Genomic DNA, 27,026 nt, shown 5'->3' with positions numbered 1-27,026 from the left:
CCTCTTCACCGGCTCTCGGGTGAAATGGATGGATGGTGGCTACCACAAAGGTAGCAAAGCCAGCCAGCCAAGAGGCAGAAATCACTGGGGCTCTAATTAAACTGTGGTGTCAGTAGCAGGTATCTCCATTTGCCACCATCCATCACTCTCGGACACTGTTCCAGGCAGAGGCTGGAGGTGACAGATTCCTGAACAGCTTCACCACCTGAGCTAAGGCATTAAGTGCTGGGCTGATGGCAAACCAAAGCGACCACGTGATAGCAAAGACTTGAGAGCGTCCTACAGCCGGCCACGTTTGCTGGATCTGTGGACGTGACAGCTACAATCCAGAGCCAGGAGATCAGGGTATCTCAGAAAAGGAGGAGAGCACCCGACGCCTACAGCGAGAGATGTGAACATGGGATAGAATCGATAGCCAGGCCAGACTGGGACACTTACCTTTGGAGCCAGAAATTGAGACGATTTGTTCACCACCCACTTAGGCAAAGAACCTACATAACAGAGACAAGAAGAATGAGGCAGAGACCTGATACCACAGCTAGTCCGCACAGTACATCCTCAAATGCCTTGGAGATGACCGCCGGTTTGGCCAACACACCAGGGATTGAACCACGAACCTCCAAAGCTAGAAGCATGAGCTGCTACAGCTTGAGCTAAAGAACAGAAGCTCTGTAGCTGGGACTGTAGAAGATTCAGTTCCTCTGTGGATCAGCACAGAGGGGGACCTGTAACACACTCCCAGTGGGTTAGACCTTCACAGAGTGGCAGTGAGCCAATTCCAGCCCTTAACGCGATTGAGGTCTGAAGAAAGCCATTCTGGGAGGGGTCATTCATAGAAAAGTCTGCTTGAGGGATGGCACAGGTCAAGACCACCTTGAGAGCAAGCAGCCGTGGAGGAAGCAGGTGGGGTGAAGGAGGAGGAGGTCAGGAGATGAAGAGGTCGTAGATGGCAGAGTAAGTCTGAGACGGAGTGACCATTCCAGAGCATGCAGAAGAGGGGCGGGGGGGCCGGGGTCTGCCTATCTCCCTGAGCACCGCTGTAAAGGGAGCCCCTCGCTCTAAGCAGAAACTGCAGTCTGCACCTGGCAGGGCCCTGGGATTTTACACCCAGGGAGTTTCCCTGATGCTGCTCAAAATGAATTCTTTCCTTGAAGAGATGGTACCACTCAAGTGCACCATGGAGGGTGCTACAGCAGGGCCTCAGCGATGCGGTTTACTCCGCAGCTTCCCACCACAGACAGACGCCTCCCCTCCAAAAAGGCAAGATTGGTAAGGAGGGAGCAGTTTTCTCGACTAGTGGCAAATGTAGCTGGGATTTCCACCTGAGACCTGCGAACCGGCAGGGTTCTGCTCTCAGGTTCCCTGCACAAATCTCCTAGGCCTCGCAAGGCTTTAGGCTTATTAGGCTAGTGCAATAGAACTGTATATTCTGCAGAGCATCCCTCAGCCGCCCAGCGCCCTGAGAGGATTGGCCGTAAGTTAAGAGACGGGAGAAGATTTTCTGACAAGAGGGAGAACTAATTAGAGATACAGGGAGACTTCTACAGAGGGCGGGAGCTGCACCAGAGACGGCTCCCCCCCACACGCTGGTGAGGCAGTGGGGGTTTAGTGACAGACAGGGATCCTGAAATGAACAGGGAGCTCAAGGGACGAGGCGATGTGGTTACAGCTCTTTGGACCCGCGAGCAATGGAAAGTGGTGGGGAAAGAGCTCTGATAGCGTCTGATAGGGCCTTGCAGCCCCTCGGAGCCAGCACCACCCCAGGCCGCGCGATTACCTTTGGGGTCAACCTGGGCAAGGTAGGTGATGGAGCAGCTCTTGGCTCCTCTCCCCTGGATCAAGTAGCCTGTCTGGATGGACACCGCTCTCACCAGGTCTTTCCTTGGAGGGTATTTCTGCAGAGAGGGGGCAAGGGGAACAGAAACAGGCTGTTTGTGACAAGGAAGGGACTGGATAATGCACCCTCAGCTGGGTAGTCAGAGGATCCATTGGTAAGCAGCCCAGGCCTAGCCCCCCCCATCCCCAGAGCTAGGGGGAGCTGCCTCCCAGTGAGGTCAACTCAAGACAGGGCTGTTCACTCACCCTGTGTTACACATACTCTGAGGGCCTTAGCTCAGCCAGAACCCAGAGCCCAAACCCTGCAGGCTTAGCAGGTGGTGGAAGAGGACAGGAGCTCTGCCACTGAAATCAGGGGATGCAGGATTAGACCCTGTGTCTTTATATCAGGGGCTGGAGCAAAAGCTCAGAAGTCCCAACTTTGGGGCACCCTAGAAGCAGATTCCAGTTTTGTGGCTCGACTCCGTGTGGGATTCAGAGCGTTGGCGGGTGAGGGAGCAGTAGTGCTGCTGGACAGCTGAGCCGGGGGCCGCCGTTCCGACCCACGGCTCTCCCTGCCGCCCAGGCCAGGCCTCTCCTAAGCAGCTAGGATCAAGGGGGCCAGATTATGTGCCGGTTTTATGATCTACGTGGACGGGCAGTAAACCGAGACCATTAAATCCAGCCACGCAGAGCTCAAAGCCTATTGCACGACTTAACCCAGGGCCCCACCAGAGATCTACCAGAGACCCTTTCCCTAGGGAACAACGGTGCGCCACGAGGCACTGTCGGTGGTGTAAGCACCAGCGCTTCCAGCTGCATTATGGTTATACTAATAGCGAGGTGAACCGAGGCAGCGGGTGCATGCCTGTGCAATACTGCCCTCTACTGGACAGGGTACGCGTGCCCAGCTGTGTGTCAGAGGCCACATTATATAGGAGTTAACGGAGAGTCTCCCTTAGGCCCCTGCCGCTTGAACTATCCTTTGGAGCCGGAGGACCCGAGCTCCAGCCCTGCTGCGAGGTTCCACGTGACCCTAGGGAATCAGACTTCTTGGTCGCGAAAGTCCTGGGTGACCAAAGCATTGTTAGGACAGCTGATGTTTCTGGGGTTCCTTTCACATGCAGCCATCTCTAGTGCGCTAAGGCCCCGGCAGTGCTTGGCTTGCTGCACGACAGCAAGGAGGGGGCGCGTTCGGGAGAGGACACTGGGGGCAAACCCCTGGTCTTAGGGGATTTTTAATGCCTCGCAGAGTCGCCCTGCCAGGGTTTCGGCCTGTGATGCTGGGGCTCATGTGGGGTTGTAGCCTCCTGTGTCCTACTGAGCCAATGCTGCAGGCAAGGTACGGTCCGAGCTGATCCCTTCCGATCCCCCAGCTCCGTCCATCCCACCCCCCGGCTGGTCAGTGGCGGGCAGGGCACTCACGGGGTGTTTGACCGAGTAGTTCATGATGATGTAATCGGCCCCCGTGGGCAGCCAGGAGCGCAGGGTGATGACGTCTCTGTTCTTCAGGGGCTTGGGGCACTTCCCTGGGAAGGGAGATGGGGAAGAAGAAAGGGGATTTGGCTCTTGAGTTGGGATAAAAAAAGAGACTTACCCCACCCAATTCCTCAGGAGCTAGGGGAGAGAGAGGGGCGACCTCTGTGTCGCTAAGCAGTCCCAGATCCTCCTGCCCCGTCAGCCCCCAGCTAGTATCCATCCCCAGACAGGCCCAGGTCCCCCCCATCGGCCCCACACTAACACCCATTCCGAGACAGGCCCAAGTCCCAGATCTCCCATCAGCCCCATACTAGTATCCATTCCCAGACCTCCCTCTCCCATCGCCCCCACCCGGATATGTTCCCCGGACCTTTTCTTTATCTGAACATTTACGTTGTGCTTCTCCTCAGGATGCTTGGGTCCCACATCCCCACACCACTAACCCTCCCCACCACCTACGATCCCTTGCCCCCATCCCCAGCCTTTCAGCAGAGGACAACGCTGTCCCCTCGGTGTCCCTGGCCCCGCTCCCTCCTTGCTGGTGGTTCCATTCAGGCTAAATCCAGCGGATCAGGCTCACTAGAGACGACTGAATGGACGCTGTCCAAACCCCGGGCACAGCCTGGTGCTCAAGTGGCAGTGCCCACGTCAATCCCCTCCAGAGCGCCCCGCTAACCAGCCTCATCCTCTACAGCAGCCGCTGAGTACAACTGATGCATGGATTTTGGGGGGGAGAGGGGGCTCTCTTCCCCTGGGGCCCACTCCCCCCGGCTCCTCACAGGCGTAGTAGCCCACGTCCGAGTTGACGGTCAGCTTCCCAATGTCGAAGGTCTCGATGACGTTCGTGTCCCACTTTTTCCGGTACTCGATGTCGTGCAGCACGTCGTAGAGCGTGTCCGCGGCGATGTCCTTGCACTCCATCCTGCACTGCAGAGACAGACCGGGTGAGAACCTGACACATGCAAAAAGGGCCACTGCCCCGCTCAGGGCCGACACCTGGTACCCTACAGGACCGGCTTGGCCTGGCCCATAGACTGCAAGCTGTTGGGGGCACAGACCTGCAAAGGCAGGGAAATATTTGCAGATCAGAGAGGAAGGACAAGCCAGGGGTTAGGCACCAAACTAGGACTCAAACCCAGGTCTCCCATGTTCCCCCCTCCCCTTGCTCTGCCTCTGTAACAGGGGGCAAGTCACTTAGACACTGCATGCCTCAATTTCCCATCTGTACAATGCTCTGCCCCAGGCACTGAAGATTGTGAAGTGCTCCAATACGGTGGCAATGGGTGTCATACGCACGGCAGATAAACGGCATGAGGAGGGCTGATCTAACCCGTTACCCCCTCCAGAAGCTTTCAGCGAGCCGCACACATCTCACCCCATGGGCTCTACACAGGTGTGATCCATCTCATGGGACAGGGAGCTGGGGGGCACCTCCAAGGCGTGGCTCCCGCTTGCAGAGCCCAGTGCTGGAGTGTGACGGTCACAAATGCAGGTCGCTGGCTAACACCAATATTCTGAATCGAGAACGCACCGCAAGGCCAGTCGGGTTATTTAGACCAGTCTCCCCCCCAGACGTCCCGTGTTGATTAGCCCACTTGAAGGCCAGCCCCCTTTCCAGAGGGTTGACAAATGTAAGTGTCCCCTGCCCTTCCAGTCAATCAAGCCCACAGCAGAATCATTTTCTCTCTTGCGGGCACCGACCAGGGCCTCTGGGTTTCTGGCACCCTACAAACGAATAATTGGATCCAAGCCTCGCGGCCGCTAGCTCCCTCTTGGGTCACAAAGTCTGTATTGCACTGCCTCACTCAGGCCCGGTGCAGCTGCCATCAGATACAGCAAGTCTCTGGCAAAGGAACAGGGAGCTGTCTAGTCCCGAGTCTCGCCATAAACCGGGAACATCACCGGGGTCGGACAGGAGGAGATTGAAGAGGTTTGAAGATCGACAGCTGGCTATGGAGCAGCACTACTTCCCAAAGGATGCCCCCCTACCCCCACCAGGCCAGCAGTGTAGCAGCTGTGATCAGAGGGTATTAAACGGAGGAGCAACTGCAGGGCTTCAACGCGGAAATCCACGCCACACGACAACGTCCAGCTGGAGTCATTGATTTAAGAGCCGACAGAGAGTGGGGTGTGCGCCATTTCTCAGGATTAACGTATGCGTATAGAAGGCCTGTCTCTCCCAGCACTTCATAGCTAGGCACAGGCAGGGATCTCCGCCCTCACCACTGAAATGCAGCCAGCTCTGGGGAGGAATGTGGCAGCGGTTTAGCAACGCAGTGCAGAAGCTACAGACCCGTTTAGGAGAGAAGGTGAAGAATGCTGTACCCCACTGAAGGCGGGGAAGGGTAGTTAGAGCGAGGTGGGGTGCAGTCCCATATCACTAGATAGGATATTCAGCCAGGACACTGGAGCCAACATCCCTGCTCTTGGGAAAACAGTATGAAATGGGATATTTAAGTCCTTAAGAACGTCAGCAGCACAAAACACCCGCTGCGGCCAGGCTTGGCCACTATTTTGTACGGATTCCAGCGAGAGGGAAGCCACCTACTGAATCCCCAGCACTGCTCTCTGTGCCACCTGGATTTTCCTGCCCATCTCCTGTCCATATATTGACCCAGCCTATTTAGCGCGCGAGATCTGATGAAAACACAGCCGATGGCTGCAGCATCTTAGAAGCCAAGACTCCGGACAAGTCATATGCTCCGTCAATGGCTCTTTGGCTCACAGCAACAAAACCATCCTCGCCATAGGGTGGCTGGAGTTAAATTTCCCTCACCCTCTCTCTGTCCATCCCATCAGGAGTGGAGGGAGGCAAAAATGCCTTCTAAATCCTCTCCCCCTGAACGGCAAAGCTCAACTGCCTGAAGTCAGCAGCCTCAGAGTTTGTTCGATCAATTAGATAATCAAAGCCAGAATGTGACCCAAACCCAGAGTGGGCACAACGGGGTCAGAGGCAGGTTTAATTGATCAAAATACAAAGCGTCAGCTCCTCTCCACCTCCCCTTCACTATCTGTGGTAACCATCGTACAGACGGTAACCAGCAGATCCTCTGAACCCCAGGCAGGCAGATCTGATTATCTCCATTTTACGGCCAGAGAAGCAGAGGCCCCGGGAGGTTCAGCAACATCAGGGACCAAAGGGCAAGGCCATGGCAGGACAGGGATCAGGACGTGACCTCCCAGCGCAATTATGGGTACGTCTACACAGCAGCTGGAGTGAGCAGTCCAGCCCAGCTTGACAGACTTGTGCCAAGAACAGCCGCGATGTTGCCAAGCCGGCAGAGGCCCGAGCTGGCGGGCAGGGTGGATCCGGCCCTTCGCCAGTGCCCACACCGTTATTTTCCGTGCACTAGCACAAGCCCTGCTTGCTCATGTCCGCTGGCCCAGGCTGAGAGGCTCACGCCCTGCTATGGCGCAGCCATGCCTTAAAAGGGCCAACGCAACCCTGGGGCGTATAAGGCGAGGCACAGCAAGTCGGAGCCGGGCGAGGGCGTCACCTCTGCATACGACATCGGCGTTCCTGGAGTGCTGGGTACGGCTCTGGGGTCTGCGTCTCAAAAAGGAGGTGGAAAAATCGGAAAGGCTTTGGAGAAGAGCTACAAGAACGATTTGAGGTCAGGAAAATCCATCTGCCTTATAGCGAGCGAGTCAAGCAGCTCGATTTAGCTCATTCCACAGAAGGATCAGAGGTCACTTGATCACGGAGTCTTAGTACCTACTAGGGGAGGAGATTTGATAGCCATGGGCTCTTTGATCTAACAGAAAAGAGCCAGTGAGAGCCAATGGCTAGGAGCTGAAGGTAGATAAAAGTTCGTGCCTTACTGCTCATCTGAATTTAACGGGGAGGGGAATTAACAATCGGAACAACTTAGGAAGGGAGATGGCGCATCCTCCATCGTCTGGAGTCTTTACACCAAGACAGGAGGTCGTTCTAAGAGCTCTGCTCTAGCTCCAGCAGAAGCTATGGGCTTGATGCAGGAATTACGGTGGCAGAGTTCTCTGGCTTGTGCTACGCAGGAGGTCAGACTAGATGACCATAATGGTCCCTTCTGGCCTTCAAAATCTACCAGCTTGGGAATCCCTGGCCCCCAGGCCTCTGTTCCGACCACTCAACCTCCAAGCCTCTCTCCTCCAACTGGCATCCAGAAATGCCCCGCCCTCCTTCCAGCCACCCACACCACAGGACATGGGGTAGTTCACGGCACACAGGATGTCAGAGGGACAGGCAGGGTGCGTTAATTATAGGGTCTGTTTTGGTGACTCCCACTCAAACAGCTGGGGAAGATGGACAGGGTGCCCTCAGGAAACACCCATCTCCCCACTGCATTAGCAGTGTCCCATAGCGGACACCCCGACAGATTCCTCAGCGCAGAACCCCAGCCAGGCCTTCTCCTCCGAACCCTCCCCCCCCCCCCGGCTCGCTCCCAGCCTTCCCTTGCACGGACGCCTCTCTATTCTGAGGCCCCAACCCCACTGCCACCTCCAGCAGCAGACAAACTCTCCGAACTCGGTCCCCGCGAACAGGCTGTCAGAGGATCAGTCCCTTTCAGCAGCACGTTTTCCGGGCCGGGGCGCTCCAGGCGCGTGGGTGTGCGATGGAGGACTCGGCTGCTCAGAAGCCACCTGCCCCAGGAACACCGACTGCACGGAGTCGCTTTGCTCGTCCCCGAGGGAGGCCGGGGGGGCAAGGCTGCCTTTGTCAGAACTGTCCAGGCACATCGCCGGGCAGCACCCCCCTGACAGCCCCGGGAGAGACCCGCACCCTGGCTACGGTAGTGCTCCAGCAACGCTGCGCCCTGGCTGGTCAATCAGCCACAGGGACCACACCTGTGACCTCGGCTTCGGAGCACATGCGGCTCTCCCGGGCGAGCAGAGAGAGCTCGGTGAGCGCACGCTGTCACGGGCTCTGTGGCCCAGCCACCACTTCCGGGAGACAGCACTGCGTGGAGCGGGTTACTCCCAACCTTGATGCTGCAGCGGTGGAAGATCAGAAAAACCCCTGTGTAGACACAGCCGAGTTGATGCGTCACCCGGCCCGAGGAGATCACCAGCAGCTGCAGGCAGCCAGGGGAGAGTCTCTCCCAAGATGAAAGCCCACAGAGAAGGACTAGAACAGCGCAGGCCTGAATTAGGAGTGCCCAACAACTGCACCTGCTGCATCAGAGGACGGGTGGGCTCCCGTGTAGGACCAGGACATTGCTAAGGAGAATGGGTGAGCCAAGCTCTGGCTTTACCCCCACGGACGGTGCAGAGTCGGGAGGCAGAGACATGTAGTCATGCAACCCTCTATGCTTTGCGGCCACGGTAAGGCACCGTGTGGGACCCACGCAGCAGATGATTGCAGAGGATGGACCCCTCATCAGAGGTTCCTCACAGGAGGGCAAGGAGGGCTGGGGTAATTACCAGCACTGAGAGGCAGTCTTGCCTATTGACTGCAGCACTCGAGTGGGACACAGGAGACCTGGGTTCATTCACGGCTCTGCCACTGGCCGACCGGGTGACAGCCCCTCGGTGCCTCAGGTTCCCCATCTGTAAGAGAGGAGGATGATTCGGACTCTCTTTGGAAAGCTTTCTTTGAGGTCTGCTGATGAAAAGGAGTGCTACGTAAGAGCTAGAGATTATGATTATTACAAAGAGAAGGCAGGCGAGTGTTGGGGTGCCTGGTAGGGCTGAAGTCTGAATATCACAATGTGCTGCTCTGGTTTGTATTAATCCTGTTAATTGGGGACACTAAACTCTCCTGAACACACACCATGAAGGGAGGGGACAGACAGACGAACTTCCTCTGTGATAGATTTCCTGTGCCAAGCACAGGCTAAATGTCTGGAGCTAGCCACTCAGATACCATGGCAATGAAGGGCCAGAGAACCAGATCAGATTAGACAGCTGGAAATAAAAAGGACGCTCCTAATGAAGTGCGTGCTCCTAGTCCAGCCAGCCAGCACCAAAACCTTTCATCTTCCAGCCCCAGCCGCTATGAAGAGCGAATCCCTGCTGGTGCTCAGGGAGAGGGCTAAGAAGCGAGCTGTAAAATTACCCCAGGATTACCACCATTACTACTTACAGTCGGGATTTGACTCTTCGATAAACCTGGGGCAATCCTTCGTTGTCACTCGCTTTGATCCCACAAGGTTAGGGCTAGAAACTCAGACAGATCAGGACAAAGCCACCGAAATGGGGGGTGGGGGGGACAGCGACGCAGGAACTGTAGTGCCAGGTCGCTCGATGCACGGCAGTCAGCGTGCATGCAGCATGAGGCGGCCCGGAACTCGCGAGATTGGGGAGCTAAGGCAAGGGGTATTTGCTCTGGTCAATACAGAGAGTCACGGCCACACGTTCTTCCCGTGGAGGCCAGCACATTTATCACAGCTGTTCTTTCCCTAAGTGATTGCTGCAAAAGAATAGCAGGGGTCTTGAGATGATTCCATGTGGCATGGGACCGACACCCGCACAGCAAAGCGGAAATAAACATAGCCACCACCAAGAGATGCTCGGGAGGAAGAAAGAGACTCCAGACACACAATTAGACTGAAGGGGCAGACCTCCTTGCAGCTCCGAAGGAACACAGGAGCGAGGTAGTTTTACAACCCAGCAGACAGCGAGAAACCAACGCGCTTTGTGCCATGATGTGGAACAGAAGCTGCCAGATGACAGGATGGGAACAGCAGGGCTGCATGCAAGGAGAGGCGACTCAGTGCTAGGAGTCACATGTCTAGGCAGAGGAAAGACAAACAGCCAACCTTACCTGCCCCCAGGTCAGTATCTGGAAAGCAAAGAACCACCTAGGAGCAAACAGGAGCTGGACGAAATCTCAGCTCACACTGTGGGGCTGCTATGGAAAAGCCGGTGGTGTTCTCACAGGTACAGCATTGGAACAAATCTGCAGTCTGCTAGAACTGCATGTGAATCAGGATGCTGCACACCCTGCTCAGAGCTTCACAGCCACAGAGGGAATGGAAATCAGGTCCTCCTGCTTCAGAAGTCACGGGGCCCTCACGCTTGCAGCTAAGGGGGGATCTCTTTCTGCTGTTGGCTGTATGGGGCCTGTGACACACAGATGGGTAGTTCTGAATCTTCCCAGAAGAGGGAAGTGGTGCAGACACTATCCAGTTCCTTGCAAAATATACAGATCATATACTGAAATTGGAAGGGGATAGTGTGACCCATGGTGTCTGGGGCAGCTCTCACTGGAAATGCAAGGTCAGGGCAGGCTACAAAAAGGAGAGCAGATATGGTTAGTCCCAAGACTGGTGGGTGAAGTTAAACTCCCCAGCCAGTCACAAACTGTGTGTCTGATCTCCACACTGGCTATCAAGAAGCTGAAAGAAGAAATCACACAGCCCCCTTATTGCATTCCTGTTCTCTGGCTCCCAATCAGCACCTGGGTCCAGTACAGTGAGAAGTTAATTTAAAAACTCTGCTCACATATACAAAATGTTCTTCTGACCCCAGAGGGTCAGCCACATTACCAGGTCAGTACAGGTTTGGATCTTACCCCAAATACCACGCTGCCAGCCAGTCCTTTAGTGTCTAAAACTGAAGGTTTATTATAAAGAAGAAAAGAAAAGAGAGAGTTGTTAAATGGTAATGCAGTCACATACATAGACCCCTGCAACTCCATGGGTACTCGCTTTATAGCCATACACCATTTCTGTGGATAGCAGCTAGGGTTGCCAACTTTCTAATTCCAGAAAACCGAACACCCCTGCCCTGCCCCGCCCCCTGCCCTGAGGCCCCATCCCACACTCACTCCACCCCCCCTGCTCCCTTAGAACCACACATTATCACAGCTGCAATGGGTCCATTAAAGGCCCACTCCTGAAGCCCAAATACTAATCCATAGAGCACAACCACAGACATGCACATCTCTCCAGATACCTATATCAATAAATCTGTAGAAACTGACTCTCACCCCCTACAGGCCGATACACACGTGTATTCATGTGTACACGTCTGGCATGCACTAACACATGTACTTCCACATCATTTAATATTACAATTGTTGTTCAGTGCCTAGAGACCCCAGCTAAGATCAGGGCTCCAGGGTGGTAGGTGCTGGACAGACACATAAAAAGAGAGAGTCTGCAACAAAGAGTTTATAATGTAGCTAGACAAAGGTGGGGAGAAATGTCTGGTACATCCGCTCTTCTGCGATTACTAGTCATCATCATTCACTTTTTAAGAAATAAATAATACATTGCTTTTAGAGTGCCCTCCTCTTTTAAAAACTTGCTATGAAATGAACACACACATATTTTATGTCAATCTTTTTGTGCGCAGGCCAGCAAAAGGAATAAAAATCAAAGAGTTAGGCTGCAAATTGTATTCACACAGGCATACACACGTGCGCAATACACGCACCTCCCTACACAAAGACATACAGTCTCTTACACACATACAATGCATACTCACACTTGCCTACACAGAGACACTTTTTCCATACACTTTCCAGGGGCTGCCTAAATCACCCAGCCAGGAAGGGAGGAGGGTGGATTGGAGGGGAAAAGATGCAGCGGGGCGGGGGCATGGCAGCAAAGGAGAGAGGCTGGGGAGGGAAAGAGGCCAAGGACGAGAGCAGGGTGGGGGTGAGAGGAGGCAGTGAAGGAGAGAGGAGGGTGTGGGGGGGGGTATGTGGGACAGATGGGGATGCAGGGGGAGGCAGAAGGCTACAGGTGCATGAGGATGTGGGGGCACAGGGGTGCATAGGGACATAACGGGAGAGCAGCAGTGTATGGAGGTGAATGGGGTGCAGGGCTGTGGTGGGTGAGGGACATAGGGGTGGTGGCTCTGGACAGTGGAGAGGATGGGTGGGAGAGCGCTGTAAGGGGTACAGGGCTGGGATGGGACGGGGAGGGATGCAGTGAGGGGGGGGGAAAATGGGGTGCGGGGGGATGCAATGAAGGGATGCAGTGACAGCGGGCACCCTCTTCCTGCCCTGGGCAGGGGGCCTGAGCAGCCGCCGGACAGCTCCACAGGTCTCCCCTCTTCCCCCAGCCAGGCCAGCATGGAGCCCAGCCAGAGCGCCGTGGCAGACCCTCCATCTGCTCGTGGAGAGGGGGGCCGAGAGCAGCCCCCAAGGGCAGGTGGCGGGTCTGTGACTCCACATGGGCTCCCCACAGCTGCCCACGTGGCTGTCCCCGACTGGATTCCGGCTGGGAAGATGCCTCGGAGTCTCATCCCAGCCCCCAGCTAGAGCCCTGCAAACCCGGGGAGAGCTGCGGATATCCCCGCACCCACGAATGCAGAGATGGGCAGATAATTTTTTGCAGATAGCGGATCGGATTCGGATACACCTGTGAGTATGCGCGAGGGCGCTACACAGACATACAGAGACTTCAAAGTCCAGATCTCAGGTTCTTAGCAGTATTGGTACGTTCGCTGGCTTACAAGTCCCTCCGGATCACACCCACAGCTTTGATGGGGCATTCAGTCCTTTGTTCAGAGCTTCGGTTGTAGCAAAGTCACACCAGACGCAGGAATGAAGAGAAAATGGAGAAGATGCAGCTGCCTTTTATATTCCTTTTGCCATGTAGCTTGTACTTCCTGTGTCCCAAACACAAGCCCCACAGAACATGGCAATCGGGCACGGAAAAGCCTTAGAGTTCTGTCCATAGACAGGCCCCTACAGGTCTTGCTGACTCATAAGGTGCAATCCCTGGTCTTTCAATGGGTTTATTGTATAGCTGATGACCCTCGATGGGCCATTGAACAGGCCAAGCAGTGCTGATGCCAATCGATATGGGGTGTCACCCAGAAACACAGCACAAATCTAGAAATACAGACATACGTAGGGCATCTATGACCCATAATATGAAAGGTGGTACATAACATATCAACAAGATCATCATAGTTAGGGAATTATAACTTCTCCACGGATAGCTGACCCGCGAGATCTGGCAAGATTCATTGCACTTTTACAATATCGGTATCAACAATATCATAAAACATCTCCCCTATTCCATAGGGCGTGTCGCTGTCCCTGCCGTGCCATGCGAAGTCCTACTCCCCACAGCCAAGAAGGGTATTAGAAAGGCAAGGTAAGAAGCAACAAGCTGGAGCTAAGGAAATGAAAGATTCGGCTACATGCAAAGAGACGAGTTCTTCACGGCAAGAGCAGCTGGAAAAATGGGCCACCAAGTCCCAGGGGAGACCAGTAATAGCAAAGACTCGGGAGCAGGTTAGAGGGGAAGATAAGGCCACGTCCTACGGAGTCCACAGTGACCCAGTGGCTTGTTATTGGCCTTGATTTGGGCTGGGGATCCCCAGCCCGAGTAGAGTGTCCTGCAAAACAGCCACCTCCCCCAGGCTTCGCACTGTGCCCCCAGGCTCCGTTTTTCACCCCGTGTCACTTTGGAGCACATGGTTGATTTATTCTATGTCCCCAGCGCTAATGCCCTGCTTCTCCCCCCTATCCCCACCCCCGTGGTGTCAGGTGGCACTTTAAGAAAAGAACTTCCCCCTGATTTCATAAGCAGTCAGGCGGTGGTGTCATGCAGAGCTGCACCAAACCAGGCCCCTTCCTTTGGAGAGCTGCTTTGAAGAGGGCTCCTGCTGTCCTCCTCCAGGGCTCCAGCTAATTAAGGAGCCCAGCTCCCCAGAATACATTTGAAGTGATTTCCATCCCGCTATTTGATCTTTTCTGAAGACGACCAGCTTTGATCTGAGCTAGTCAGCGGTCTCCATCTCCACTGCAGCTTCGACTAAACAGACACAAACAGGGAGAGCTTCGTTCCCGTTATTAACACCACAGACTGTATCTATTAAGTATGCCAGAGAGCCACGTTTATTTTTACTGGGGCAGCCAGCATTCAGATGAGATGGAAAACAGAGATTAGGGCCACCAGTGACAATGCTCCCCCGGCACCTTTTGCCAGATGTTAACCTCAGGGTCCTGGCCGAGTTCCAGATCTGACAATTACATCCCCTGCCTAAAATTCCCCTGTCATTTCAATTAGCCACGCTAAGTTCACCTCCTCGCCCGAGTTAGACTGCAAGCTCCTGGAGGCATAGACCTGGCCTTTCTAGGTAGTTTGGAATGCACCGAGGGCTACAGCTCTCAAGAGATCAGTTTCCGACTAAAGCGTAGCGTGGTGTTGCTGAACAGCTGCTGCGTTCCACCCCAGAAGCAGCTGCATTTCAGTGATCCATGATCCTTATGGCATGGGTTTGTAAAGCACTTTGAGATATTTGCCTATATAGCTTTCAGTCTGCCTCAATACAGGGAGTTACCCCACAGAGGGTGACCCGCAGGCTGCCCGGTGAAGAACACCGGTGCCAATCTAGGTCCCTGGATTGCTCCATTAACACCTCCCTAACCCGCCTCCTTTGGAGTGCCAGCCGATACTGTTCAAACTGGCCAGAGGGTCACTGTTGAGCACCGCAAGGTACTGAGAACGGAGCACACCGCTAGCACTGTGCCTGTCGTAGCCATTGCTGGTGCAGGGAGTGAGACTGGGGCAGTCTCACTCAGATCTCCCGGGCCACCACGCTCCAATGACCTCATCAAACCTTCCTCCGCTAATTACTCCTAGGTCGACCTTCTAAAGAGCCCCCCAGGCAGGATGGCTCTCTTTACTTCAGAGTAACAGCCATGTTAGTCTGTATTCGCAAAAAGAAAAGGAGGACTTGTGGCACCTTAGAGACTAACCAATTTATTTGCGCATAAGCTTTCATGAGCTACAGCTCACTTCATCCGATGAAGTGAGCTGTAGCTCACGAAAGCTCATGCTCAGATAAATTGGTTAGTCTCTAAGGTGCCACAAGTACTCCTTTTCTTTCATTTGCTTGCCACCTTTTATAGACTAAACACAAAGCCGGGTGCAGGGCAGACAGAAAGCAAGTGAGAGCCACACAAAGACATCAAAGCCCCGAGTGTCGTCCTGGATCACGTGTCAGGCAAAGAAAGGGTTACCAGGAAAACGGATCCAACATTATCCCCTGCCTGCCGTTTAGCCATGGGCACTTTTCCCAGCCGGGGACATCAGCCAGGTCTCTGCCTGGGATACTGGATTCCTGTACCAAAGGCAAGCTAGAGAGGGCAGCTGGCATAGGCAGAGACCGTAGCTTTAATTGTCTGGCACGATGCGCTGGGTTGGCATAGAAGCGCAGATCTCTGTGGTGTGCGTCACTCCACTGAAAGAAAGGTTTATCTAGCAACAGGCAAGATCAGTGATTGGACTACAGCAAGAGAAAGGCGCATGTTTTAGCCCACCGCGGAGCTCTTTTTGGGCGTGCTGGAGTTTCTAATCCATTAGCAGCATGCAATGAACTAGCTAGGGCGTATAGACATGGCTACCCACTGAAAGGAGTTTCAATTGTATGTCATAGGCCCTATATGGATTACTGATAATGGAGATTCTCCTTTCGCTCAAGTGGCAGGGGGCTGGGCTTTCAGGGCAGGAGGGTTCAATTTCAATCCTTGCTCTTGGTGGGAAGTTCCCAGTGGCTGCACGACTGTCAGTCAGGTGGTGGTTGTGGATTGTAATCTGCAAACCTAGACAGGAGATTTAATCTGCTGCTAATGCAGAGTTCAGATCCCAGGCCTGGTCCCTGGAAGTCCCAGCTCCTGCCCTGCTCGGGTGCATCAGAGGGGCCCACTCCCCAGGAGAGCAGAGAAATGTCCAATCTCTTCCCCAAGGGTGGCAAGGCAGCCTGAAGGGCCTGGAAAGCCCAGGGGTCTTTGGAGCAGGGGATACGGTGCTCAGACACCCCAGCATGGGACAGATCAGCTGGTAGGAAAGAACCAGCCTGTCATCCCTAGACAGGAGGCCTCTTTCCACAGTGCAGAGCCAGGTCAGGGTAGTGGCAGAACCAGCTTCCTCCCGGCCCTGTCCATAAGCCTGTTCCAGCACGGCCGTCTCCGGGACCTTGGCCGCTGCTGCTGTCGCTAGCAAGGAGCCCACATAGTGGCCAAAGGTTTGGCGATTACACACCCCCAGATCACTAGGAACTGGGCGGAGAGAATCCACCAACCTGGTTCACACAGAGGCTGCAAAACAGCTGTTAGTAGGCAGTGCTAGCTGGAGCTGGACTGAAACTGGCGCGCGATAGGTAAAAGGCTCCATTTCCCATTACCAGCCTGTGCTCTGAAGAGATGGTTCTCGAGTGCCCTTGTCAAGTTTCCAGACATTTTGAACTGAGAGCCTTTGTTTCCAGGTGAGGCCAGGCCCGGGGCCAGCTCTCCGCATGGGACCTGGCTTTGTTCACATAGGGCTGTTCAATCAGCCTCGTTTAGCCTTCTGAGAACTGGCTTTGCAAAGATTCAGGGCAGGCAGTGCAGATCACAGTAACTTACAAATTCCTTCCTTTCAGTATAGGGGGACTACAAAAGCAGCTTACAAACGCATACCGAGTATGTTACTCTACACGTTCCACGCAAATGCAGCCACCTCTGTGGTGGAACGTGGCAGCTGTTTAGCAGGACATAACCACTCCGCAGATTAGTAGAGTACCATATGCAGCTGGTGTTGCAAGTGGGTGAGAGAAGGAGAGAATATCATTTGTTAACAAGTTTTGCAAACAAGGACCCACTAACATTATGATGCACTTAAACATCATTGCAACGGATCAGAGCACAGTCCAGCTAGTCCCCTATCCTGGCTTGGACAGTGGCCAAGGTAGAGGCTTCAGAGGAGGATATAAAAAACTTTGATAATGCACTTAATTGTGCAGTGTCCTAGGCAGAATTCCTTCTGGAGCCTAGCCAGAATGCAGATCTGAGCAAGCCTTGAGCAGTAGCCCTGGCCATGGTTTCCTGGCTAGCATGCTCAAGATAGTGTAATTAGATTGGCTTGACTAGCTAAAAATGAGCAGAGAGCGCTCCAGCCTATGGGGGGAGGATGTTAAGAGCCTGGCACTGGCTGTCATGACAGGGCATGGGTGGTCTGACCTAGTGATCAGAGCAGGAGTCAAGCTGAGTCAGATACCAGAAAGTCAGAGGGCAAAACGGAGAGTCAGGTGTCAGGAAGCAGGTTACCAGGGGATCAGCAGAAGCAGGTGTCCCAGGGGAAGCAGGGAGAACCCAGTGACATGGACAACTTCCTGTTCCTGTACTTGGGTTAAATAGAGGTTGGGGACCAATCAGATCCCCAGGACTGGAATCCTCCGTTTGAGTTCAGCTGCTATTCTGGCAGGTGTTAATAGGTCAGAACTGCATAGCCCCTGTGAACCAGGGGTCAAGACCTCACAGTCCCTGACATCACCCTCTCCCCAAGGGGTGTCCTCAGGGCAACGGGGAACCAGGCTTTTTGGGATCATTCCTATGGAATGTTTACACAAGTGCGGGAGCAGGTGTAACCCACACACCTCCTGGGTGCAGTGCTCTGTCCCATCTAGTGGCACCGAGAGCCCTTAGAGAGAGATTAATGAGTCTGCTCTACAGCCTTAGCTAAGCTCCAGAGGTCTCATCCCACTTGTAACACCGACAGACGCGGGTCAGCGGCGGGTGGGATTGAACCTGGGACCTCTAGAGCTTAGTGCCTGAGCCTCTACCACATGAGCTAAGAGCCAACTGGCCCTTAGCTAAGGCTGTAGAGCAGACTCATTAACCTCTCTCTAAGGGGTCTCTGTGACACTAGATGGGACAGACCACCACACCCAAGAGGTGTGCGGGTTACGTGGGTACATTTTCCGCAGGCTCCCAGGTGTGCTCCTCAAGATACCAGAGCCTGCCACATTTAAGTGTGGAGTCCAGGCTCTCGTGAACTGTGTGTTCCTTTACCGGTAGTGGGGGTGGGGATGGCTGGGTTCTGTGAGGGGTTTTCTGGGCAGGGTTTCAAAAGCAACACGTGAAACACCAGGTAAATCTTCTTCAAAAGTGACTGGATTAACCGGTCACAGGATCTAAAGAGGGCCAAGGAACCAGAAGTCCAGCTTGCGAGCAGGTCTGTTGGTAATCTGCTCTTGCTTTTTCCTGGTGCCGTCTCACGGCCTGACAAATCGCAGGAGGGGCTGAATGATGATCGGGCACCACCAAAAGGAGCAGGATATTAGTCGTTGGGTCTTAAAGCGCCCCAAGTGTCCTGCTAGGGGAAAACCATGGCACGGTTGCTTGTCAATAGGAGTTTTTTTCCCCATCAGGTGGAATTCCTGAGGCAGAGGGTATCTGTCCGAGTTGATCCTGGTGACGAGCTACACTGAGAAACATACAGGATTTGAGAATGAGGGTTGGCTCCTGGATGGCACCTCGTGGGTTGGTACCGTATCTTTGGGACAGGGCATCAGCCTCATCATTTTTGGATCCAGGGCAGTATGCGATAATGAAATTGAATCGTGAGAAAAATAGGGGCCACGGAAACTGCCGTTGGTTTAAAGCTTTCACCCTACATAGGGGTATTCCAGATTTTTATGATCAGTGAATACTTGGACTGGGTGCTGAGCGCCTTCCCGGTGATGCCGCCTTTCTGAAAAGGCGGTTATCACCAAGAGCGCCTTAGGAAGTATTTCGTAGTTGAGCTCTGCAGGAGTGAGCTTCCTGGAAGAGGACAGCCCTGATCACTGTCCTGCAGGAGTCAGCGTCTACGACGACAGCTTGTGTGACATCTGGATGAGCCAACATGGGGGCTGTAATAAAGAGGAGTTTCAACTGGGCGAATGCATGCTGAGCCTCGGGAGACAAATGGAATTGGGTAGTTTTCCAGAGGAGACCAGTGAAGCGCAAGATTTGTTTTGAAAAATGCAGGATTAAACAACAAGATAAAAACTGGCGAACCCTCGGAAGTGTTGCAGGTTGTGTACAGGGGGCAGGATTCGGGGGGGAGGAATTGGCCAATCTTGGATGGCTAGGACCTTGCGTGGGTCCATCTGGATCCTTCTTCTGGGGATAAGATGAAGCCCAAGAACTCCAGGGAGGCCAGATCGAAGGCAGACTTTGAGCTTGACAAAAGCCATGCTGCCATAAACGTTTCAGGACCATTCGGACATAGGCAGTATGATATTAAGGGCAGTCAGAGAAGATCAATATGTCACCTAGGTAGACGACTACATACTGGTCCAAGAGGTCTTGGAACACATCAGATGTTGGAAGGTGGCTGGGGCTTCGGTCAACCTTAAGGGCATTTAAAAAAGGTATTCATAGTGGCCATACCGGATACGGAATGCAGCCTTCCACTCGTCCCCTTCCCTGATTTGCAAGAGGTTGTACACCCCCCGAAAGTCCAATTTAATGAATATATGGGCAGCTCTCGCGCACAGATGCTGGAACTAGGGGTGCTGCTGCATCCCCTGGCTAGAAGTGGTTTCCATCATATACAGGATTTACTGTTTGGTTCAATGGTTCTCAGCAGCCCCACTATTCAAAAATTGTTCCAGCACCCCTGCTCCCACACAATCCAGCAACTCAGGAATCAGGGGTAGCGGGTAACAATTCCTGATAGCTATCTGGTTCAATGCACAGTAATCAATGCGGAGTTGAAGACTGCCTTCTTTCTTCTCGATGAAAAAGGACAGGTGCGTCAGCCAGGGAGGTTGACTTGCAGATAAACCCTTGGGACAGGTTCTTCTGGAGGTATTCTCGGGAGTGCTGTCAGCTTGGGCTCGGACATGGCATGAATTTGTCTAAATGGTATTTTTGCATTGGGCTGCAGCTCTATTGGGCAGGTCATAGTCCCAGCGTGGAGGTAGTGGTTCTGCATTCTTCTTTTTCAGAAACATCAGTGTAGTCTTGGTCACCCGAGGGGAGTTCAGAGGTGGCTTCACTGGAAGGTTGTGGGAGTGGGTTGTGTAGGGTCAGCCAGGAAATACCGAGGATCAGGAACAGGTAGAGAATGGATCACACCAAACGGTAACATTTCTCCATGCTCCTGAATCACGGCCTGCAGGGGAGCCGTTTCCTCCGTTCCTGGACCAGAAGAGAAAGGGGAACAGTCAGTAGTCTCTATAAGGTTAGGAGTGGCCTTGTGTTGCAGGGGAATCTGCAGGATCCGGGCGGCCGCAGTGTCTATGAAGCGGTCAGCTACGCCAGAGTCGATGAGGGCTGGTGGGATGGGATTTTGCAGGAGCACCCTCGGTATGTGCACCTGGACTGATGCAAGCGGGGAGACTTCTGGAAAGGCTCTGGATGTGTTCCAGCCCGGACCAAAGCGTGGGGGCGCTCTTTTCCCCAATGTTCATATGGGGTTCATATGGGGCAGGCAGAGATGAAGTGCCCAGACTCACTGCAGTACAAGCAGAGATGGTGCTGGCTTTGTCATTTCTTCTCCATGGGGGTGAGTCGTCGACAGCCCACATCTACCTGCATTGGCTCAAGGAGGCAGTGGTGAAAAGGCCACAGTGCCTGGATGGGGAGATTGCAAGACAACCCTTGTTTCCTCCCTTTGTTCCCATAACCGACTGTCTATACAAACCCAACCACTCACTCTTCCACTCTCCCAGAGAGCTCCTCCATCCTCTCTCCCCTCCTGTTTCCTTTGCTATTCTGCATCTGCTCGGACTGGCTTCCCAAGCTCCTGCCATGTGCACACTCGGTCAGACTCTTCTGCTGCCAGTCCACCCGCGCTCTGGGCAGGAGCTGGTCTGTCTCTGATCCAGAGGACGTTTCTCTTGTCCCAGACGGTCTTCCTGAAAGGGTAGCCCCAGCTGTTGCTGGAGAATCCATGGTACTAGGTCTCACTTGTATCCCAATGTTAGAGATGGTGGGTCTTGAACCCTGGTCCACAGGGCTCTTCAGAGCCAGGAATCGAACCCACGTCTCCCATACCCCAAGCCAATGCCCTACTCAGTGTATGTCCTCCCTCCCATCCTAGGATTGGGTGGTGGGCACTGAAGAGTTAAGAGCACCCCTTGGCACAGACAAGGATGCCCCATTGAGCTGCTATGTTCAGCGTGGCCAAGTCTCACGATCGTCTCTGGAACAGAGAGATATTTGTTGGCTTTGCTAAAGCCCCAGCTCCCGAAGCCAGGGGCGTAGGCCAGAATCTCACACTGTCCAATGAAGGCTAAATCCCCGGCACCTGGGGCTGCAGCGAAAAGCTTAGAAATGTTCCGTTTGCTTTAAAGTCTCATGATTTCAAAGCCAACCTCGTAACTTTTGGGGGCCCAACCCAGGAATTTGGAGTGCTGCCGTTGGCAACACCAGGCCTTGTATCTTTCACAGCAACCCAAGGGCCTGCACTCCCTCTCCCCAGCTAAAGAAGTGACTTTTCTAACCGCTAGCTCCAAACCACCACCATCTCTAGGGCCTTTCTACAGCAACAGCAGCAGTGGAAACCTTTCCAGCACAGCTCTGCGGGTGCTGCATGACGCACAACAAGAGCCAGCACTGCAAATAGGAGTGACGAGTCAGCAGACGGAAGCCCAAGACCCCCAGGGAGCAGGACGTGCTGAGCCAGAACGGGGCCATTTTTAGAGTCACTTATCAGACCAGAAATGCACCTTACAGGCCATTATGCGGCTTAAAAATTTCACACGTCACCACTGCTGGGGCCTGTGTGCGCGCGCTACTCCTTCCAACCAGCAGAGGGCGATACTGCTACAGGTAAGAATCTTGCAGAGCAGCTGATCAGACAAACCTCTGCACTCAGGCTACCCCCAGCAACCCCCAATCTGCCAATCGCCAGCCCCTGGCGATGGAATATCTGGCTCCTCTCGTCAGGGGCCCAGGCTCCCGGATCGTGCTGGGAAGCCGTTTCCAGAGGTTTAACCAGGATCCGACGGCTCTTTACTGCTCTCCCCTCAGACCACCCTGGGTGAATGGAAACAGATCCATGCAAATGTTTTAGAGCGATTACTTGGCCTGGTTGGATGGTCGTGGGGGGGGGGAGGGAGGAAGGGGGGGGGTGTCTCTGTTAACATCCCTGGTTCCCACCCTGGCTAAACCCTCCCAGCTTGACTCAGAACTCTGCAAAAAAAAGATGGGGTGGGGGGGGGAAATCAGCCCCCCCCCCCAACAAATAAACTCCAAACACCACCCCACAAAAAACAAACCCACCCACCCACCCAGCATTTTGTTTCATACAATTTCTTCTCCCTGGGACATCGTGGGGGGATTTCTGGGAAGTTTCAGGAGCTGGGACATTTTCTATCGTGAAGAAAGTGGGGCGAGAAAGACAAGAATTAAAACAGCTACATGTGCTCAAAAATTTGCCCTTCGGATTTCTCTCTCTCTCACACACACACACACGGGGAGTTTATCCCATAAGGCAGCCTGGGCTAACGGACCTAGCAGAGGGCTGGCAGGAACAACCAACCCAGCTCCACCAACAGGCTGCTCTCACCGGGTCTACTCTGAAAAGGGCTTTGTAAAAAGGACTTCAGGGGGCTCCATTTTACCATCTCCCAGAACAAATCTGATCAGATCACGAGTCAAGAGAGGCAGGTTTCCTTACTGCCCTCACTGGAAACACCCTGGCAGCTCTCGAGTCAAGTTGGCCTCAGGCCTCCCAGCCACTGGGACTTCGCTAATCGCTAGGAGCTGAAAGTCTCTGCTTTCACACGGGCGTAGTTTGCAAAATCACGTGTGTAAGGAAGCCAACAATATCCCAGCACTGAAAAAACTGGATGGTAACAGATTGTGAATCCCCGTGACGACTGAACCTGGTCACGGTCTAAATAAAGAGAGCTCTCAGCCGTGTACCATCGCTTCACACTGCCTCAGACATTCCTGGCTTTAGAGCGATGTTTGGGGTTATGGTGTGCGCTCGTTGTGTTGCCGGGTCGTTTGGATTTGTACGGGTAGCGAGTGAGGAGTGAGCATTGCAGCGAGGGGCTGTGTGCGCCCGGGGGTATGGTGTGGGCTGGTTGTGTTGAGTTGCGTCTGAGGGGGTTGTGCACCTCTCCTTGTGTTGCTTTGGTCAGGTGGCAGTTGGGCAGTCTCATGCAACCAATGACATGGTTGCATGCAAATTGGCTGTAGAGTAAGAGTAGTGATTGGCTGAGTTACTGGGGCCGTACACCACATGGGGGGGGGTAGGTAATCCCTGGAGTCAAAATGGCGGAGGACGTAAAAACTGGATGGTAATAGGCCATGAATCCCAGCGACGGGTCAGCCTGGAGGTATCCTGAACAGAAGGAGCTCTCAGCCAGGCCTGTCGCTGCAGCCCTCGTCTCACACCGACTCGGACGTTTTAGGCTTCAAAGCAACACACCGAGCGACATTCCTAGAATCGTCTTACCCGGGTTCTTCTGACAACACGGGAGCAGCTCCCTCCCCCAGGGCTGCACTGGCTCTGCAGGGTGAATATATTTTTGGCCCCACGCCCGTCGCACATGGGACAACGGGTCTAGCGAGTCAGAAGGGGCCACTTTTCCCACAGCAGCACCTGGAGCCTTTACATCGCCTGCTGCAAGCTGCAGGCAGGCCTCTGTCGGCAGCTAGCCCAGACTCACAACAGAAAGGGGCTGGGAAGAGAACCCAGATCTCGATACCCCGGCCGGTGCTAAATCCAATGCTCAAGTCAGTCCCCTCAGCTCAGCAGGTCCCAGATCCCCTGTCTTTCAAATGCGGAGAAGGACCCCTGCCCACGGCCTTCCTAACAGGGGCCAGCTGGCTTGGCTTGATGAGAGTCACACTGGGGTCTTGGCATTCAGCGTGTCGGGTGCTATAAACGATTGCCTTGCAAGGCAATCCTGCAGTCCTAATACTTTGATGGATGGAGGCGAGCATCCTCCAGGAGCCACCCCCCCACCCCAGTGCCTCTTCCCACATCAGATCTGCCCCCTCCAAGCATGCTGCTCCCTGTCAGCGCAGCTCCAAGCATCAGCTAGCGGGGAGGGGAACCAGCCCGTGGCGCTGCCCAGCCTGCCCCAGAGAGATTCTCAGCCCCGACCCCAGCAGTTGGGTGGCAACAGAACATGGATCATGAGGCAACTGGACTGGGCCAGTTACTCACCAGCTTTGGGATGGTAGGAAGAAAGCTCCTGACCTTTTGAGGCTAAGGACAGGGAATCCAGGCCAGGCCTCTGCTCTGATCTCAGCCACTTGCCATTTGCTTTTCCTGTCTAGGGTGACTGGGGATTATTACACCAGCCGGCTGCAGCCCCTCTCCCCAGCGAATCCACTGCCCACAGGAGTCCCGGGGGGGCTGGCACTGGCCGTAAACAAACTCCACTGGTGCCACCCCATCTTCCCCCCTCCTCAGCGGCATTCGCCAGTATCCCCTGCAATCACATGCTGGATCAACGCCCTCCACCAAGATGGCTGCAGGGAAATGATTTTTTCCTCATGTCCGTACGGCACCTAGCACAACGGGGCCACGGGCCTCGTGTAATCACAAACAGCGCTCACCACCAGCACGAGTGCATGGCCAGAACTGGTTCCCGTCCCCTCCCAAAGCCGGTGAAAAGCAGGGGGCTCATTTTGACAGCCAATGCTGCACAGACAGCAGCGAACTCCCTGCCCGTTCCTACCGCATGAATCTCTGCAAGATGCACTCACTTGCATATTTACACCCACCACAGGGGGTTCGGAGAAACTCACGGTAACCATGACAGCAAAAATATCATCCAAAGAGATTTGGAGAAGGAAAAAAACCCACCATCTTACCCAGAACAGAGGCCGGAGCGGTACACTGCACCAGGGAACTGGCCTTTCTACTCTATAGGCCAGAACTCAAAATCCCAGCTCTGCTCACATGGCAAGAGAACAAGAAGCTCCCACGGGTGCCAGGTTTGCATAATTTTTGGTGTTGCCCAGAAGGGGTCCAAGCAGAGACGTCCTGTTCGTAGGACAGGCCACGGCAACCGCCCCGGGCACGGCGCTTCAGTGTGACGCGGGGTCCAGGGCGGCCTGGGGGGCTAGCGGGGGGGGGAGAGGGGGCAGCAGCAAGCAACCCAGTGCCAGCCCGCCCCACCCCGCTCCCCCGGCGTCACTTGGGGGAGGGGGCAGAATCCGGAAAGAGGTGGGGCAGGGGCGGAGCAGGGCGGGGGCTTGGGGGAAGGGGTGGAGTGGGGGCAGGAAGAGGGGAGGCCGGGCAGAGTGGAGTCGCTCACTGCTGTCAGCGCCAGGCCCCCCGCCAACCCCCCAGGCCACCCTAGGCCCCCTGAAGCGCGGGGCCCCCCATAGCGCGGGGCCCAGGGTGATTACCCTGGTCCGTCCCATGGACGGGATGGCTCTGAAAATATCAGCCCAAACACAGGTGGAGCCTATCCTGAATATTGGTGGAGCACAGACACCATGGGCCCATATAACTCGCCACTTATGGTGGCTTCCTCTTAATCCCCAATAGATATTGGTCTTCTGCACAAAGCCATTTTGCATGAGTAGGGTTAGAGTAGCGGGGGGGGGGGGGGGAGGACTACAACAGCGGGGGGGGCTGCAAGTCAAGCGTGAGGTGCATCAGCAGAGCTACGGGGCAGCGAGCAGGGACTTTTGCAGAATAAGATGGAAATGCACTGGGAGAACTGGATTTGGCATCATGCAGAGGGGGCTTGGGTTGCGATAGCAGAGTGGGGAAGTTTGCAGGAAGCGGCGGGGAGCAGAGGGGGAAGGAGGCCCTGCACGCCCTGGCGACTGGAGAGCAGCAAGATGAAATTCAGGAGCACGACTAGTGGGCAATCACGCCACAGGCTGGATGCGGTTCTTGCGCACCGAGGAAACATCTGCATCTGGAGGGCATTCCAACACAGGTAATTGCAGCCCGATGCCTAGATTTCTTCCCCTCCTGTTCTGAACTCCCCTCTGCAGTGATGCTGAGTGCTGTTAAAAACAGCTGCTGCCTGCCAGCCCAGAAGTGGCTGCATTTCAGCGTGGCTGAAGCAATCCCTGGAACTGTATATAGTTTGTATGAAATGCTTTGTGGGAGGTTACATTAGGGCATCCCATGTTGGCACATCTCGAACAGGGGCACACATGGGAGAGAAACAGTGCGGTGGGGGGGGGGGGGGGAGGAGAGACCCTTGGTGGCCCGAAAGACAGGAGACTGAAGTGATGAAATGGTGATGAACCGAGATGGCCAAGGGGTCGCACTACTCCTAGAATCACCCTTCCCTGGAGGTGGTGGTAAATTTCTGAGTCGAACTAGCCCTGGCTGATCAGAACAGGGACCCCTGTCCCCAAAGGGTCTGCAGTCAGTTTCCCCTGAAAATGGGGGTTCAGGTGGACCCCGCTGTACCCCCAAAAGGGGAAGCCCTGAAGGCCTTATCCAACCCACCTCTGCTTTGCATGGGACTCCCAGAGAATTTCAGTGGAGCCGGCGCAGGCCCTAAATCAGCGGGACACGTAGGACTCCCTCCAGGAGAGGCCAAAAATGCCGCTATACCCAACCTTCCAGGGCTGACAAACTCTAGCTCCGCTCTTAGCGCTCCCGACGGCCGCACAGAACCACTAGGGCTTACTGCTGCCCTGGAAACAAACGGGGCTTAGCTCAAAGTACACGCAACCCTAACGGAGCGGCCCGGACCGCACCCATGAAATGGAAAGAGGAGCCAGACTCCGGCCCGGGGCAGGGAGCTGCTCTCGGTTCTGCTAGGCAGCCGGAGCCCAGCCAGCCATTCAAGGGGAGGTGACTGTGACCCTGGACCAGGGCAAGCCATTCAAAACCCCAAGCCAGGGACCATCCAAATCCACTGCTGCTCGCACAGGATGCAAGAAGCTAGCAAAGATCTCTGGGCCAGTGCAGTTATTCCCCCACTCGGAGGAGCCTCATGGGCAGCATTCGGGGGGTGGGGACGCAAATATTTGGGTAGCACCCCACAGTATATGAAAATGATCCTGATCCGGCACTTGGTGAGAGACAGTCCCTGTCCCTAACAGCCTGAATAGGCCAGACAGACAGGGGAAGTAGCTAACCCTGGGTCAG

General features: G+C 54.6%; 1 protein-coding gene across 3 annotated transcripts in view; it reads right to left on the bottom strand.

Moving 5' to 3' along the window:
* STARD10 (StAR related lipid transfer domain containing 10) overlaps window positions 1-27,026 on the bottom strand; it is a 48,539-nt gene that overhangs the window by 2,332 nt on the left and 19,181 nt on the right. Inside the window, exons 1-5 of one of the 3 annotated variants that reach the window (XM_074954472.1) lie at window positions 10,040-10,168; window positions 4,074-4,221; window positions 3,241-3,344; window positions 1,778-1,895; window positions 439-491 (exon numbers count right to left, since the gene is read on the bottom strand). In XM_074954472.1, the coding sequence (XP_074810573.1) occupies window positions 439-491; window positions 1,778-1,895; window positions 3,241-3,344; window positions 4,074-4,215 (417 nt within the window). In that variant the 5' untranslated portion in view covers window positions 4,216-4,221; window positions 10,040-10,168. Of the gene's footprint in view, window positions 1-438; window positions 492-1,777; window positions 1,896-3,240; window positions 3,345-4,073; window positions 4,222-8,697; window positions 8,710-10,039; window positions 10,169-27,026 lie in introns of those variants that run through there. The other 2 variants (XM_074954475.1, XM_074954466.1) reach the window with 2 other exon arrangements.

The sequence above is a fragment of the Natator depressus genome, chromosome 1, assembly GCF_965152275.1.
Source record: "Natator depressus isolate rNatDep1 chromosome 1, rNatDep2.hap1, whole genome shotgun sequence".
Classification (NCBI taxonomy): Eukaryota; Metazoa; Chordata; order Testudines; family Cheloniidae; genus Natator; species Natator depressus.
The sequence above is the reverse complement of the archived record's forward strand: the minus strand, read 5'-3'. Positions and strand labels throughout refer to the sequence as shown.